Below are 18,461 nucleotides of genomic sequence, written 5' to 3' on the forward strand. Positions count from 1 at the left end.
GCGAGACACGCCTCCTTGGCTGCGAGCTCTGCCCTTTCATTCCCAGCAATGCCAACATGCCCCGGAACCCAGCAGAAAGCTACAACCTTCCCCAGTCGCTGTAGTCGGAGGAGGGCATCCTAGATGGTCTGGACAATTTTGTCTGCCGGATACAAACGTTGCAATGAGTGAAGGGCACTGAGTGAATCGGAACAGACAAGAAATTTAGGAGAGGAAGAATGTCTCATGTGCCCGCAAGATCGCAAACAATTCTGCATCAAAGACAGTAAAAGTCTGAGGCAGTCGGACCTTGAGGACACGATATGGAAAAACAACTGAGCAACCAACAGAATCCCCTTGTTTCGACCCATCCGTAAAAACAGCTACATAGTCGTGGTGCACAGATAAAATGGCAGAAAATGCTGCATTAAAAACGGTGGCAGGAGTGCAATCTCTCTTGTACTGCAATAAATCTAAAATCACTCCGGGCCTCTTCAGTAACCAGGGTGGCAGGCGGTTAAAACCTTGGATTTGGGGTTGTACAGACTCCACACCGAGGGACTCTAGTACACATTGCACACGGATCCCAAACGGCAACGTAACCCGGGGACGGCGGGAAAAAAGGCGGTCCAGAGGTGGATGGGCAACAAGATGGTGAGCAGGCGATCTGGGAGCTGCAAGAAACTTACAAGCCTGGCGCACCAGCAGGAGCTGCCGCCGGATGGTAAGTGGCGGTTCGCCAGACTCAGCACAGAGGCTGGGTACGGGAATGGTCCGATAAGCACCTGTGGCCAGTCGGATCCCAGCATGGTGAACAGCGTCAAGGATCCGCAAATAAGAGCCTCGCTGACCCATATACTGTGCACCCATAGTCCAGCCGTGAACGCACAAAAGCTCCATAAAACTGAAGGAGACGCGCCCTGTCCGCGCCCCAAGATCTGTGGCTGAGGCACTTGAGGATGTTCAGTGCCTTCAGCGTTCTGGCTTTCAAGTCACGTAGGTGTGGCAGCCATGACAACCTGGAGTCAAAAATTAGGCCCAGAAACCGCACTGTGTCTCTAAAATGTAGGACAGTATCCCCCATATGCAAGGCAGGCAAAGTGAAAAGATGACGAGAACGATTAAAATGAACACAAACACACTTATCGGCAGAAAACCGAAAACCCGTCTTTGCAGCCCACTCCTCTAACCGCCGCACTGTTAGCTGCAACTGACGGCTCACGGTTGCAACACTGGAGGAGGAACAGTAAACAGCAAAGTCGTCCACAAATAAGGAGCACTGTACTGGACTCCTCACTGTAGACGCTGTACTGTTGATGGCTATGGCAAAGAGGGTAAAGCTTAAAACACTGCCTGGGGGACACCGTTCTCTTGCTCAAAGCGATCAGACAGTGTGTTACCAACGCGGGTCCGAAAAAACCGCTGAGACAGGAAAGACCGAATGAAAATCGGGAGGCGGCCACGAAAGCCCCATTGATGCATTTGTGCAAGAATACAGTGTCACCAAGTAGTATCATATGCCTTACTGATATCAAAGAAGATGCCGATACAGTGATACTGACGGAGAAAAGCCTGCTGAATAGCCGCCTCTAGGAGGGTCAGGTTGTCGACCGTGGACCGATATTTTCGGAATCCACACTGAAAGCGGCTAAGGAGCTGTCTGGTCTCTAACAGCCAGACCAGACGCCGGTTAACCATCCGTTCCAGGGTCTTTCCGACACAGCTTGTCAAGGCGATACTACGATAACTACCGGGACATGTGCGGTCCTTTCCTGGTTTGAGGAGAGGGATGAGAATTGCCTCCCTCCACGAGGTGGGGAACACTCCTCTCTGCCATATGAGATTAAAACATTCGAGGAGGATTTCCTTTGACGCCGCTGGCAGATGTCGAAGCATGGAGTACCGGATGCGGTCGTAACCTGGTGCAGTGTCAGAAGTCTCAGTAAGTGCCGATTCAAGTTCCCACATGGAGAAAGGGGAATTGTAGGCCTCAGAACTGTTCGACCGAAAGACCAAGGTCGCTCTTTCGACAGTCGCACGGTAGCGACGAAACGCTGGATCCTGATTTGCAGTGGCAGTACTTTGTGCAAAATGCTCTGCCAGCGTCTGAGCAATGGCTCTGGGTGTCATTTGGAGGCATCCCTGGTTCAGGACAGCAGCTATTGGTAAACGGCTATGTTTACCGGAAATCCTCCGGATGGCTTCCCATACTCTTGTGGAACAAGTGGAACGGTTGATGGAGTCCAGAAACTCCTGCCATGACCTTTTCTTGCTCTCTTTAATGACACGGCGTGCCCTGGCTCTCGCGATTCGAAAAGCGGTAAGATTGACCGCTGTTGGGCGGCATTTAAATCGGCGAAGAGCCGCACGCCTGTCCCGGATGGCTGAACGGCACTCTTCTGTCCACCAAGGCACAAGGCGCCGCTTAAGAGTGCCAGAAGACTGTGGTATGGACAGGTCAGCAGCATGATGGACCACAAGCGTGATGTGATCCACCCATTCCTGTACGTTATTGTGGCGGTCAAAGACAGCCAACCGAGTGAACAGTGGCCAGTTAGCCCTGCCAATCATCCACGATGGTGGCCGCTGCTCCAGCGCTACACCATCCAGGAGATGAATGCGGATAGGGAAGTGATCGCTGGAATGAAGGTCGTCAATGACCTCCCAGTGAACAGACTCGGTGAGGGTTGGAGAGCAGAAAGATAGGTCAACGGCTGAGAATGACCCTGTAGCAGCAGAGAAATGATTCGGAGTACCTGTGTTGAGGATGCACAACACTTGAGATGTTAGGAGGCTCTCCAAAATTCGACCTCGAGCGCAAAGAGAAGTGGAGCCCCACAGGACATGATGGGCATTGAAGTCTCCCAGGAGGAGAAATGGGCGGGGGAGTTGGTCGATAAGATCTGTGAGAGCGTCTAAGGTCATTGCATCCAGAGGGGTAAATAAAGGGAGCAAACGGTAAGCCTCCGAGGTGAATGAATTTCAACTGCAGCTGCTTGCAGTTCAGTATCCAGGGGGAGAGCAGAGGAGTGGTGGTCATTATTGACAAACACAGCGACTCCGCCTTTGGCCCTTTCTCCAGTCAGGTCATCTTTGCGATATGACGTATAGCCCCTTAGTACAGGAGCATCAGATGGTTTTCAATGCGTTTCCTGTAAACACAAGCACAGGGGGCGTTGCTGTGCTAGGAGGTTCAGTTCCTCCACATGTGCCCGGAATCCATTCATGTTCCACTGTATAATGGGAGCCATCTATCAGGGTGGGAGTACCTTCATTCTCACTTTCTGTTGGGGAGGAGAGCCCACAACAGGTGGAGGCTCAGTATTGGGGCGAGATGATTGCCCCAGTCTGACATCAACCTCCATCGCCTCAGAAGAGGAGTCGAGAGAGACGTCAGAGAGAATGACATCCACATCAGGAGACTGTATAACTGCAGTCTCCTTTAGTGGGCGAGTCTTCACCTTTGACTTTGGCTTCAATGTTCTGGCCTGAGGTGGCATTGGAGCCAAAACCTCAGAAGCAGTAGGGGGTGTAGCAGCGCTGGGCAGTGCACAAGACTGGACCTGGGAAGGGGCAGGAAGTTCCATGATGTCAGCTACCACGGCCTGGTCAGAAGGCCGGGGGGGGAGCAGCAGGCTTCACAGGAATGGCAGCAGCACACGTACATTGACAAGCGCAGGTGCTAGTGCTGACAGTAGCAACCTCCGTTTGCGTAGCGGCATCGGTTTTCAAGACTGGTTGTTTGAGAACGGAAGAAAAGGAAGCAGCGAACGTGGGCGGCTGCATGGACTTGTAGATTTTCTTCGCCTCACCATACGGGATGCGTTTTGTAGTTTTTAGTTCCTGGATCTTCCGTTCCTCAAGGAAAACTCTGCATTCCCTACTCCACACAGGGTGATCCCCAGAGCAGTTGACACACTTGGGAGGAGAGGAACAACCAACTCCCTCATGGGCGGCTTTACCACAATTCCCGCAAGTGGCTTCCCCTCTACAGCCGAGAGTAGTGTGTCCAAAGTGTTGGCATTTAAAACACCGTATGGGGTTGGGGTACTAAGGCCGTACACTGAGATGTAGGAAACCTGCCTTCACATGCTCTGGCAATTTGGTGGTGTTAAATGTAAGGATAAATGAGTCAGTCTTTATGAGAGCACCATCCACCCTTTTCATAATGTGTTGCACGTCGACAATTCCTTCCCGGGACCATTCAGCCTTCAGTTCGTCTTGGGGAATGTCAACGAGATCTCTGCAAGTCACAACACCCTTGCTGTAGTTCAAGGTGTGAAATTCAGTCTCTATCGCAAACTCCCCAAGAAATTGTGCCTTCTGAAGGTTCTGGACTTGCTGGAAGCTAGATGTTTCAACCAACAAGGTGCCATTTCGCAAGCGCTTTACAGATTTTAATGTGCCAGCAATACCTTCTAAGCCCTTCTGTATATAAAATGGCGAAACTTTTTCAAAACTCCCATCTTTTCTTTTAATTATGAAAAACACATTCTGCGAAGCAGCATGCTTTCTGTTACTACTACCTGAATCAGGAGGACTGGCTACACGAGCCCTCTTGTTGGATTGGGTGTTAGAACCCACCAGCGGTCCACCCTTTCCGCTGGCAGGAGAAGAATAAAAGTTCGAGGGTTCCATCTCGGTCCCACGAGCAGCTAGGGAACTAGAAGTCCACCTAGACAGAGCCCCGCGTGCCTAGGTAAGCCTTATATAACTGGGGCGCGGCAGGTGCCCCAGAGGTTGCCCGCTTGCGACTGTTCCACCCCAACAGCCATGCATCTTATAGGCGCGCAGCACACCGTAAGATTGAGGGGTGTCAATCAAAGGGATCCTGTTATAGAAACAAATGGCATCCAAGATCATTACTCCTGGTTGTTCGGCCACATGGCGGGCGACGACCAGGTTGGTATCAAGCCGCCGTCTGGGCCGTCTCCAGGCATGTTTTCGGCCTGGAATCTCCTTCACTGGGGTAAATTTGTCTTCAGTGATGAGTCCCAGTTGGAGCTAAGCTCAGACGACCGGTGAAGACGCCCCGGGCAGCAGTGGGATACCAAGCTGACTGTCGTCCACCGTGGGTCCCGACAACCAGGAGTGGTGGTCCGGAATGCCCTTTCACTTCAGAGCAGAACCTCTTCGGCTCTCATCCGTGGCATCCCTACAGCACAGCGGTACGTCAACGATATTCTACTACCCCTTTTGTTGTCCTTCATGGAAAGCCATACTAGGCTTAAATTTCAGCAAGATCTACATCTACATGATTAGTCTGCTATTCACAATAAAGTGCCTGGAAGAGGGTTCAATGAACCACCTTCAAGATGTCTCTCTACCGTTCCACTCTCTAACGGCGCGCGGGAAAAACAACCACTTAAATGTTATCTACCCTATTTCGCGATAATACAAAACGACTCGCCCTTCTTTAAACTTTTTCGATGTCATCCGTCAATCCCACCTGATGCGGATCCCACACCGCACAGCAGTACTCCAGAATAGGGCGGAAAAGCGTGGTGTAGGCAGTCTCTTTAGTAGATTTGTTGCACCTTCTAACTGTTCTGCCAATGAATCGCAGTCTTTGGTTTTCTCTAGCCACTACATTTTCTATGTCATCATTCCAATTTAGGATGTTTGTAATTGTAATCGCTAAATATTTCCTTTATATTTGTGTGACTTATCACGTAATCGAAATTTAGCGGATTTCTTTTCGTACTCATCTGAATAACGTCACACTTTTCTTTCTTCAGGGTCAATTGCCACTAATTGTAATCCCTAAATATTTCCTTTATATTTGTGTGACTTATCGCGTAATCGAAATTTAGCGGATTTCTTTTGTACTCATCTGAATAACGTCACACTTTTCTTTCTTCAGGGTCAATTGCCACTTTTCGCACCATACTGATATCTTATCTAAATCATTATGCAAGTCGTTTTGATCATCTGATGACCTTACAAGACGGTAAATGACAGCATAATCTGCAAACAATACAAGACGGCTTCTCAGAATATCTCCTACGTCGTTAATATAGCCGACCGCTGTGGTCGAGCGCTTCTAGGCGCTTCCGTCCGGAACCACGCCGCTGCTACGGTTGCAGGTTCGAATCCTGCCTCGAGCATGGATGTTTGTGATGTCCTTAGGTTAGTTAGGTTTATGTAGTTCTAAGTCTAGGGGACTGATGACCTCAGATGTTAAGTCCCACAGTGATTAGAGCCATTTGAACCATGTACGGTTAATATAGGTCACGAACAATAGAGGGCCTATAACACTTCCTTGGGAAACGCCGGATATTACTCCTGTTTTACTCGATGACTTTCCGTCTATTATTACGAACTTGACATTTCTGACAGGAAATCACGAATCCGGTCGCACAACTAAGGCGATATTCCATAGGCACTCAGTTTGATTAGAAGACGCTTGAGAGGAATGGCGTCGAAAGCCCTCTGGAAATCTAAAAATATGGAATCAATTTGACATCCCCTGTCGATAGCACTCATTACTTCACGAGTATAAAGAGCTAGCTGTGTTTCACAAGAACGATTCTTTCTGAATTCTTGCAGACTAAGTGTCAATAAATCGTTTCGTCGAGGTACTTCATAATGTTCGAACACATTATATGCTCAGCGAATAACACCTACTTCCATTTTTGGGTTGGTGTGACATGAGCAATTTTCCAGTCCTTAGGTACGGATCTTTCTCTGTGAGCAAGCGGTTGTTTATAATTGCTAAATATGGAGCTATTCTATCAGCAAACTCTGAAAAGAACCTGACTGGTATACAATCTGGACCGGAGGCCTTGGCTTTATTAAGTGATTTAAGCTGCTCTACTACACCGAACCGGTCTGTGGCCGAGTGGTTCTAGGCGCTTCCGTCAGGAACCACGCGACTGCTACGGTCGCAGATTCGAGTACTGCCTCGGGCATGGATGTGTGTGATGTCCTTAGGTTAGTTAGGTTTAAGTAGTTCTAAGTCTAGGGGACTGATGACCTCAGACGTTAAGTCCCATAGTGCTTAGAGCCATTTGAACAATTTGAAGCTACACCGAGGATATCTATGTCTATGTTTCTCATATTGGCAATTGTTTTTTATTTAAATTCAGGAATAATTACTTCGTCTTCTTTGGTGAAGGAGTTGCGGAACACCGTGTCTAATAACTCTGCTTTAGTGGCAATGTCATCAGTCACTTCATCGTTGTTATCGCGCAGTGAAGGTGTTGATTGCCCGCCCACACACGGCGAGAATTTCTAATGCTTTTCCTCGTGCTTGCCACGCCCAGCCTTGGCCGGCAAGGTCATCGGATCTCTCTCCAATTGAGAAAATTTGGATCATTATGGGCAGGACCTCCACTCAGCTCAGATTTTTGACTATCTTTTGTGCCATTTGGACAGAATATGGCACGATATCCCACAGGAGGGCATCCAACAATTCTGTAAATCAATTCCATGCCGAATAAATGCTTGGAGAAGGGCCGAAGGTGTAACAAAGCGTAATTGACTTGCTTAATTTGTGAAGCTCTTTCTCTTAAATAAATCATCCAGTTTTTCTGAAAGTACATTCATTTTTTTGTCTGCACGTGCACATCACATCTACTGATTTACGTCCCATTCGTATAATTCCTTCCTGGTCTGTCGTTTTTTTCTTCTTTGAGTATGATTTAATCTTCATTAAACTGAACGTACATCCATAGCCAGAGAAGAAGAAGAAGAAGAAGAAGAAGAATACCCTGCATTGTTGGAAATATTTTGGGTTATGCAGTGGACGATGTTTTTTAACAGACAGAAAAAAAATAGAAGAAACAGTTGACAACTAGTCATAATAAAGGAATGCATGAAAATAATAGTAGGAAGGTGAAACAAATAAGGTAAAGAATATTTGGCTCTTATTATGACGGGAATGGAAATCTGTGCACTGTCCGATCTCGTTGTATCTACGGCACAACTTGGCCGAATCTATACGGGTTTGACCCAAGTTCGAATACGCGTTTTCTGTTAAATCTTTGTTAGTTGAAAATAGAAATGAGTGATTTTTATTTGAGTGGAATACAACGATGTTGGAATATATTATATATATTGCGCTAAAAATGGGGCTCTGAGATCCATGCACTAAATAATAGAATTAAATGTCTAGTAAAAGAGTACGAGAACCAAACGGAGACAGATAATACGTATACCTACTAACAAAAAAAAAAAAAAATTCCTGATTATTTCGTAACTTGATCACTGTCGGAAAGGAAAATGAAGATGAAAATGTTCAAGTTATTGTATATCCTGCACTGTGTACTTCATCTTTGTGTTATAACAAAGGAGGTCGTAATTCCCTTGGCGGTGAAGTAAAAACAATATTTTACGTGATATCTGCGAGATAAACGTTGCTCTGCCTTTATTTGCAGTGACGTTGAAGTCTGCGGCCGCACCTGGAGCCGTGAACTGTCATTAGCGATCTGATATCCCGCATACGCTGACACGCTGGTAAATGTCACCACACAAGTTGTGCGAAGTGGGTGCAGGCCATTCGTGTATCGCGATGTAATTTACACGACTATGATGCTGGAGAGAGACCTTAGATAAGGACAGAAATAGACTTAAGCCCATTTAAAATGTATTCACATTTATATTGTGCAAGTAACTACACAAAAAGTTAAGTAATTGAGGTTTGTTCAATGAGGACCAAGAGCTGTGTTAATGAAATCTGTCAATTCAGTTATATTTACGATTCATTAAAGTAGGAATACAAAGCCGAAATCTTGAAGAATGAACGAACTTTTGGTGACAGACGATCTATAGATATACAAAGATATGAGTAATGTACGGAATAGTCAAACGACATTACGTAATTAGTATCGGTGTTTGGTAAAGCTGTCACACGCTGTGATAAGAGCTCATAGATGTCATGTTACAGACAAACAGAAACAACATTCCAATAACTTCTCCATCCACTATCAAAATTTTTTTTTATTCCTTAATGCCCGCTCGGTGAATGGACGACACAGTAACCAATAGACGAAGTCGTACACTTATTCAATGTGCTGCATGCCATGTGAATAAAGGAGACCAGGATAAAATGGGGGAGGGGGGGGGAGGTAAAGCAGACTAAAGTATCAAAATGTGGAGGAGTAAGGATTACGGTAGGAAACCTGCAGTTTCCCTGATGTGGTCGCTGTTGATGCTCGGCGTTCAGGGAGTCTGGCTGAATAACGCACTGTGTGAGACGTAATTAATCGCTATAGCAGTGGTTCCCAACCTGGGGCTAACTGCCCCCTGTGGAGTAAAATGAAATTTTCTGAGGGGTGAAAACAAAAGGTTTCTATAGCGTTTCGGCCACGAAAATTAATTATTTCCAAACTATCATTAGCACTACCACTATTTCGCAAGACTATAATACTGATTACATAAGTTACTGATAATTAATTTTTTTACTATTTAGGGTAACACAGAGTAGTGGAGGTTGGAGCTTGTGAAATGAATGTATGAACATCATCTTCTTCACGTAGTTATTCGCTACACACATACTTTGTATGACAGTAAAATTGAGACATATACATTACATACGCTTAAATATGTACTGAGAATGCCTTCTCTGAGTTGTAGACGAGAAATATCTTCATTATTCACTTCGCAACTCTAATTGAACCAATAGACAGTTCAAAATTACAGCTAACTACGTAATGGCTACTACAGTGCTGTAGGGCCTACAGTGCATTATTATTTGTGGCAGTCTTCCAATTTCTGCCAGTTCAGAAGTAAGGAGTCCAGCAATAAAGTTATTTATAAACAATATGCATAATACAGTGCAGAAATTTTGACTTGGTTTATTTTAAATGGTGGTGCAATCTTTGGGTGAAGAAAGTGGCGCTAGGGAGAGAAGTTCTGTAGAGGAAGCATGTTTTGTAACAAGTGTCTACACTCATTGAGGATAATTAGCTTTCTTTTCTCAGAAGGAGTTGTTGGTAGCACTCACGATGCACTTATAACCGCTATAAAAACAAAAACAGAAACAAAAACTAAATAAATTTATCTTTCGCCGCATTAAAAATAAAAGTGTTTAATTTTAAATTAATCCTTTTTCATTCTAAAGTTTAGGAGGTCAATTAGGCGCCAATGTTGATTGCGGTGTGAGGGGGGGGGGGGGGGGGAGGCGGGGGCGGGAAAAAGGGTGTTTGATACTAGCTAATATCTAATTGACATTTAGGGATAATGGTCTCAGAAAGGCTGGAAATCATTGCTCTATGATCTATAGCATTGCAAATACACACGACTATCACTTACCCATCCGACGTGAGATTTGTCGGAAGAGACTTTTTGTTACCAACTGACACGCCTCAGTTCGCTTTGTGGATGCCAATGCAGCAACGGCCATCATTTTTTATCCTGAGGAGTATCCAGCGGAAATGCTTTCAGTGATGTAACCGCTGGCTTCCCTTTGTAGGGACTGGAACGTTGAGGGAATCAGTTGTGTCAGTCTGCAGTTTAAATGAATAACGAGACTGAATAAGGCTGCAACTTAAATCAGATTCACATAAAAATAACCATACCAAAATTGATACACGTATGGAGCGTGCTTAAGAAGTGTTTCTTATTGTTACAGAAGACAGTACGGATCAAAACTAAAAGGTCGGATCTGTCGGTCTAGCGGTAAAGAGCTTGCCAGCAAACCGAGAGGTCGCACGATCGGATCCCGCTCAGTCTAAGGCCTTTAATCTAGGCTTAGTCTCTCAAGGATGTGATGTGTCGCCTGGAAGGCCATGTGGTCCGAATTCCACGCTAAACTATAGGTCCCCTTCCCTCTCCCGGATAGAAAACGGATGGATTAGGGACACCTAAGTCACCTAGGTGACACCCGAACGAGAGACTAGCACCAAGCCATTCACGTTCAGGAAAAACTAGAAATAAGATCTACTGACATATGTCAAAAAAACAAAACCTTGTTGAGACGTGTGCTATTTTACTTGCATCATGAATAGGAGGGTTGCAGGGTAGGCTCCGGCCTAGGTCGCAGACACAAAGGGAGCGCAAAATCTGACCGAAAAAAAACCAAGAAAGTAATATGATTTCGGAATTAAACGAAGAGATACATGAGCTCTGCCTAGAAAGAAGTTTATGCAATTATACTAATCTCTTTGCTACGAAGGTGCATTTAATATGTTCTGAACAATGTTTAAATCAGTATACACTAGTGTGCAAAACTTATGGACTAAAGTAACTTTCGCATTATATGCCACTACTAACAAACATAGCTCGATGAAACTTGGACCTCAGATAGAACTGCTACAATATGGTACAGACGGTAACACAAAGAAATACGCAGTGACAGTTTATGATAGTCCACTGGACATTAGAAGAGGCGAGACATGTTTCTCAGTAGGGAGTGTGATCACCAAGGGTGGCAGTGCATGATCTACAACGTGCTCCCGTGCTGGCCACAAGGTTGGAAAGGCGTTCGGATGGTATGAAGTTCCATTCCCAAACTAGCACGGCTGAAACAGCTACAAGACCGTTGGTGCATGTGGGCGTGCTGTACCACGCCTCCCCAACACAACCCACACGTGCCACGCCTGCTCATTAGCCGAATATCGTCTTATTCCAAGAGCTCCTCCATGTGTCCTCGTACGGCGGGCGGTGGGAACACCTAATCCACCCAGGTGTGCATCTAATGCCAAGTGTTACGGCGTGAGAAGACATAATGTTGCATGGGCGTACTGGTCTCCAAATCTTTGAGACTGAACTCCTTGACCGGGCAGTATCTTGTACAACTATCTGGTTCCACCCGTGTAATTATAGCCGAGCCTCGCGGTACTTTCTTGCAGCGCGGTGTAATCTGAAACGTTTCTGCTAGCTTTTCTCAAATCAAGAGATTGCTGTGATTGTAAATTGCCAATAATTCAAAGCGTTTGGCAGTGACAATGTCTACTATGAAAATAAGCAAATTACGTCTGATTTATTTTGAAATATCATGAAGTATCTTACTGGAGGAGCGAAAGCGTAGACCACTTTTCGGAAAATCGGTGTTTCAAGAATGTTTTTCCTTCAAATGGTTCAAATGGCTCTGAGCACTATGGGACTTAATATCCGAGGTCATCAATCCCGTAGAACTTAGAACTACTTAAACCTAACTAACCTAAGGACATCACACACATCCATGCCCGAGGCAGGATTCGAACCTGCGACCGTAGCAGTCGCGCGGTTCTTGACTGAAGCGCTCGACCACCGCGGCCGGCGTTTTTGCTTGAGTAATACAGTTCAAAATCCGGCTTTTGGTACCCAACTGAGTAAATGTGATAATTGGCTTACTGTACTCGCATGCCGAACTGTTCAGCATACTCGCATTTGTTCCCCTAATTAATTATCATTGTTAACAACCTATCGTCAAAAAAGAATGCGAAAAATGTCAAGTCGATTCGAAATACAAATTTACTGCAATACGCACGGCAATTAACAGACCACGTTCTTGGAGAACAGCTGGTAGCAGTCAGCACTTCTGTGTATTGCACATCATTGTAGTTCATTTTATTATACTTATTTAAGTTATAAAATCTGATAAATCATCGTAGAAAAAATTACGCATTCAACGATGCTTGGGATGACTGATCGCCGTAATAACCACATGTAGGCAGATGCAAATCTTCGAGCAATCATGGAAACACAGCTATAGGTTTGTATAAATATCAACATGTGAGTAGGAATTGTGGCTGACAGACTCATAAGGCCACTGCTTTTCCTCACAAGTTTCTGAACGGCAAATTACCCACGCTACTGGAGGACGTTACCTTTGAAGAAAGATAACGGGTGTGGTTCACACACGACGGGCCACCACACCATTTTCTACAACTCGTACGACAATTCGTGACACCACCGTTTAGTGAGCAATGAATTGGTAATGGAGGTCTAGAACCGTGATCCCCACATTCATCTGATCTTAATACTTTTCTGGCTTTGGGGATATTCAAAAGCAGAAGTGCACTCCGACACATCGAAAACATTCACACGTTACAGCGACGTGTAATGAAATCCGAGGGCAGCCACATGTGTTCCTAAAATTCTTGATTTTTTGAGAAGGGTAATTTTAGGATTATAAGAATAAGTAGTAAGCACATAGAGTTTCAACACAGAGAAGACTCTCATAGGACAGTCTGGCTCATTTCTCAACAAGTATTTGTTGTCAGACGAGTTTTATGGGATTTTTTTTATCTAGTTTGTGCTCTGCATAAATCTGGAGTGGACCTGAGTGCTGTTCAAACTGTCGGTCCTTCACTTGGACGGCTGCACTGGAAAAGTAAAGATGCGTTCACGACAAAGTTAGAGTGGGCAACGTACAGATATCTGTAACTTTAATTTTCTGACTTCATCACTGTTATTGAACGAGAATAGAGGTTTGAAGTCGGTAGCCTAGAGACTTTATGAGCGGATATTTGAGGTTGTGCTAGAAAAGGCTTGACTGTTCTGAGTGAGAGTAACATAGTACTTTAGGAAAAACGTTACCATTAGACTTACATCTTCAATGACATCATCACATTTTTCAATACTTCATCTTTAAAGAAGCATGTGTATTTTGCGTGGTAACTGCAGTCACTATGACTAGGTTGCAAAATCTTTTGTAATAAACTAATGATGTTTATTGCGGATGAGAGTTTCTCACTGGCAGGTAATCCAGTGACGAGCCTATGACTGGTATGTTCTCCATATTGCAGGTTCTTCGTCGACGTGGTTAGGCCAGTAAAAGCAATAATTATGAGAAATAATGCATAAAATTAAATAGCCATGAACCCGCCGCAAGTAGTTTCCTCTACACTACAGGCAAAGAATGTACGACGTAGCAGACGCAGGCCATCTGTGGGGTACCGCACAATGCCACAGAATCAACAGTGCTGCTGCGTTGTGGCACCTGTCACGAGGAAGCCGCGCAGTACGTCACCGTGACGAAGGTGAAGTGCCGTCCCGTGCTGACATCTCAATCCGTTGTCAGCTGTCAGGTTTACGACCCAGTTCGGTTCTCCTTACTATGGTAACAATACGCCACAAAGGACACGATACGACAAAAAAGATTTACATTGACCGACCAATCATCGCGCGTACGGGGAGAGCTGAAAGTTCTCGGTTTTGGCCCCTTACAGTTCATACCATATCAGTCCCTGAGATCTGGTTATGTAATTGTGATGGAATCGCTTGTTTTCTACTCCTATAACTATATTGATTTCCATGTTACCTTTATGTACACTTAAGTTTCACATCTTTGGACTTAGGGGGTGTCATGAAGCTCTTTGTTTCTACTAGGGAGAGTCTACAAAAGATTTTCACACTACACTAGTGGAAAAATGTCCCTCCTGAAGTACACTCAGAACCTGAGTGTCACGTTTCTATCTTGGGCATCAACCATTGAAGACAAACCCCGCAGAGGGCAGACCTGGCCACAAGCAATGCTCTCCATAAGCTGATTGTTGAGGACCGGTAAATGCACGCCAAAAACATCAGAAATACTGAACACCTTCTGTGATCGTGCTGGTTTCATTATAACAATATCCTTGTCAATAGGAAGCTTTCAGCGAACGTAGTGGCAAAATGTTCGATCGATGAACAGGAGAAGGCACGATTTGAGGAGTTCAGAGTTATTTTGGCACAATTTTTTGCTGCAAAGGACTTTATGGTTATCGTTGTGATGGAGGATCCAATCTAGCTCAACATTCATAATTCCGAAAACTTGGAACAGTCAAAGGAATGGATTCACAGTTGGTCTCTGAGACCGATGAAGTTCTGTACCCAGAAAAACTCATGGCGGTATTCTGTTAGTTGACTAACTATCTCAGGGTTGCAGTACAACCAGAGAGTAGTACGGTCTGCTGAAGCAGCCAATTAAGACTGAACGCCGTGGGCACCTGACCAAAGTGATCTATTTGTCACAAGACAACGCACGTGTTATGAGCTGTGGCTGGCAAACTGAAGGACATGCGTTTCAATTTGGTCGGCCATATTACTATTCAGGTGGCCAGGCCCATTCGGACTACCATCTGTTCCTATTCCTGCAGAAATACCTGTTCTTGCTGTTGTGTTCTTCAATCAGAAGATTGGTTTTATGCAGCTTCTATATACATTTGAACTTGCTTATTGTATTTAAACCTTCGTCTCCCTCTGCAATCCCCCTCCCTTACCTGCCTGTACCAAATTTAAGTTTCCTTGTGACATAAAGATGTGTCCTATTAATCGATTCCCTCGTTTAGTCAATCTGTGCCATAAATTTCTTTTATCTCCAATTCGCTTCCGTACTTTATTATTTGAGGAGTTCAGAGTTATTTTGGCATAATTTTTTGCTGCAACAATTTAATATTCAGCATCCTTCTTAGCAACATTTGAAAAGCTACAATTCTCCTCTTCTTTGAACTGTTAATTGTCCTTGTTTCACTTTCATATAAAGCTATACTCCAGGTCAATACCCTTAAAAAAAAAAAAAAAAAAAAAAAAAAACCTTCCTAACAGTTAAATTTATATTAAAAAGTTTTTCTTACTATTGCCAGTCAGTATTTTATACCCTATTTACTTCGGTCATCGTCAATTATTTTACTGCCCAAATAGCAAAACTCTCGGCTACTTTTTGTGTCTCATTTCCTAATCTTATTCCACCATCATTGCCCATTTTAATTCGACTGCACTCCATTGCCCTTGTTCCACATTCGTCTATTTTTCAGTCATATGCTCTTCCAAGTCCATTGCCGCCTCCGATAGATTTATAATGTCACAGGCAGTACACAACGTTTATATTTCTTGTACCTGGATTTTTAATTTCCTTTCCAAACTTCTCCTTGCTTTCCTTTATTACTTGCTCAACGTACAGGTTGAATAACTTAAGGGAGAGGCTACAAACCCGTATATCTCCCTTCTTAATTACTGCTTCCCTTCCATGCTCTTCGACTCTTATCACAGCAGTCTGTTTCTGTACAAGTTGTAGAGAATTCTTGGCTCTCTATATTTTACCCCAGCTATCTGCAGATTCTCAAATAGTGTAGTCCAGGGAACATTAACGCTTACTCTGAATTTATAAGTACTGTCTTCTAAGATAAGTCGTGGTGTCAGTATGGCCTTACGTGTTGCTGTATTTCTCCGTAACGCAAACTGATCTCTACCACTTATTCCGTTCTTATGTAAACAATTTCTTTGAGTACTTTGCCGCGATGACTTATTAAACTGGAGGTTCGGCAATATTCACACCCATCAACACCTGCCATATTTGTAAAAGAATTATTATCCCTTATTACTATTATGTAGTATTCTGCCTAGTGGCAGGTCCATGTCTTCGTACGGAGAATTTCTGATTCCACTGTTCCCTGTCTTCAGCTTCTTCCTTCAGTCTGTTGTATCTCCTTCTATTTTTCATGTCGTCTAGGTGTTGAATTCTCTTTCTTCCTCGTCCTGCGTTTCCTCTGAGTTTCCCTTCGATGACATCATGTATGAGTCCCTCGTGTCTAAGTACATGTCCAATCCAGTTGGCCTTTCTTTGAAGAATTGTACGCAAAACACTTCTCTCCTACTCTTTGCAGTACATCGTCATTTCTTATGGGATCCGCAGTACATCGTCATTTCTTATGGGATCTATCCACTTGATCTTTTCCATTCTCCTCCAGCACCACATTTCAAAGCTCTCTAAGTATTTTTCCTCCTTCTTTCTCATGGTCCATGTCTCTGCTCTATACAGCGCAATGCTCCAAATGTAGTACTTTATCAGTTTTTTCCTCACTGGCAAACTCAACTTGCTGGTCAACAGAGTCCTCTTCTTGTTGAAAGCAGCTTTGGCCATGGCGATTCTTGCTCGGATTTCGTTGGTGCAGTGGGCATCCCTTAAGGGTCGTTATTTTTACGATACTACATTGGAAGTGTAATACCTCTGCCCAGCTGGTATGTATCACAAGATTTCTTTCTGAATGGAGTAGGGAGTCTGTATCCACAAGGTGAAAGGGGGGGGGGGAAGAGGGGAGGGGCGGAGGGAAGGAGTGAGGTAGCAATATATTGAATGTATGTGTACCGTCGAAACGGTGACAACTCGAACTCGTCGCACCCCCCCACCCTTCCGCCGACGACATAATTTGCTCTTCAGCAGTGGCGAGACATACTGGTCTGTCTTTCAAACGTTTCCCAGTAGCCGACGGTAATATACTTCACTTAAGCTATAGGTCTATTGTTGTAAATGTGCCATACTGACCGGCGAGATGGCGCAGACCCCTGGAGAGCCGAACTTGGTCTTGCACTGGTAGTCAGCATCGTACATGGCGCCCGGCGGCATCTCCGGGTAGGCGTAGCGCGACTCCTGCGGTTCGTCCAGCAGGCACTCCCCGAGGCCGGCGCTGCGGACATCAACATAACCTTTGTCGACCAATTGCTCTTACTTGTAACCGTCCGGCCCTCAAAGACATGGTAGGCTGCGAGACGACAATCACAGAACGAAAGTGAATTTATAGCAATACTAGCGAACCCGGGACTACTTCGCAATTGATAAAAATGTGTGATAACTGGATGTACGTCCTAATTTGCTTCTGCCCCATTTCTCTATCCATCTCCTTACCCTCTACTTCTCCATCTCCTCGTCCTGCCTCCTCTCTCTGCTCATCATCTCGCCCTCGTCCCAGCCCAGCTCCTCATCATGCCTCTTTCTGTTCATCTTCTCTTCCCCCTCTCTTTGACTCTCAGCATTGTTTGTTGTTGCCGAGCGGGATTAGCCGAGCGGTCTAAGGCGAGCAGTCATGGACTGAGCGGCTGGTCCCTGCGGAGGTTAGAGTCCTCCATCGGGCATGGGTGTATGTGTTTGTCCTTAGGATAATTTAGGTTAAGTAGTGTGTAAGCTTAGGGACTGATGACCTTAGCATAAGATTTCACACATATTTTTTTGTTATTGTAAATTCAGGTTCCGTATTCTAGTCATAAGCTGATAAATCATAAATGAAATTTCCCTATTTTCTGTGACAACCGACTGAGAGGAAAAAAACAAACCAGTACATCTTTGTGTATAAAATTTTAGTTTCAAAATTAGTTGATGATGACAGAGCGTAGGGGACGATGCGGGAGACCCGCACCGCCGTAGTAGGCAAGGTCCTAGCGAATGTGGTTTGCCATTGCCTTCCTCCAACCGTAATGGGGATGAATGATGATGATGAAGACGACACAACAACACCTAGTCATCTCGAGGCAGATGTAACTCCCTGACTCCGCCGGGAATCGAACCCAGGACCCCGTACTCGGGAAGCAAGAACGCTACCGCCAGACCACGAGCTGCGGACTCAAAATTACTTAATGAGAACTACTAAATCTGGGAGAAAAAATTAATGGTTTAAATGCGCTGCTATCGTAGTTAAAATTGACTGTGAGAAAGAAAACAAAGCCGCACAAAAAATGGTTCAAATGGGTCTGAGCACTATGCGACTTAACTTCTGAGGTCATCTGTCGCCTAGAACTTATTAAACCTAACTAATCTAAGGACATCACACACATCCATGCCCGAGGCAGCATTCGAACCTGCG

General features: G+C 44.8%; 1 protein-coding gene across 1 annotated transcript in view; it reads right to left on the reverse strand.

The window, feature by feature from the left end:
• Window positions 1–18,461, reverse strand: part of LOC124709009 (A disintegrin and metalloproteinase with thrombospondin motifs 7-like) — a 552,648-nt gene that overhangs the window by 328,711 nt on the left and 205,476 nt on the right. The window contains exon 9 of the mRNA XM_047240641.1: window positions 17,150–17,291. Within this exon, the coding sequence (XP_047096597.1) occupies window positions 17,150–17,291 (142 nt within the window). The remainder of the gene's footprint in view (window positions 1–17,149; window positions 17,292–18,461) is intronic.

Source organism: Schistocerca piceifrons, chromosome 7, assembly GCF_021461385.2.
Source record: "Schistocerca piceifrons isolate TAMUIC-IGC-003096 chromosome 7, iqSchPice1.1, whole genome shotgun sequence".
Classification (NCBI taxonomy): domain Eukaryota; kingdom Metazoa; phylum Arthropoda; class Insecta; order Orthoptera; family Acrididae; genus Schistocerca; species Schistocerca piceifrons.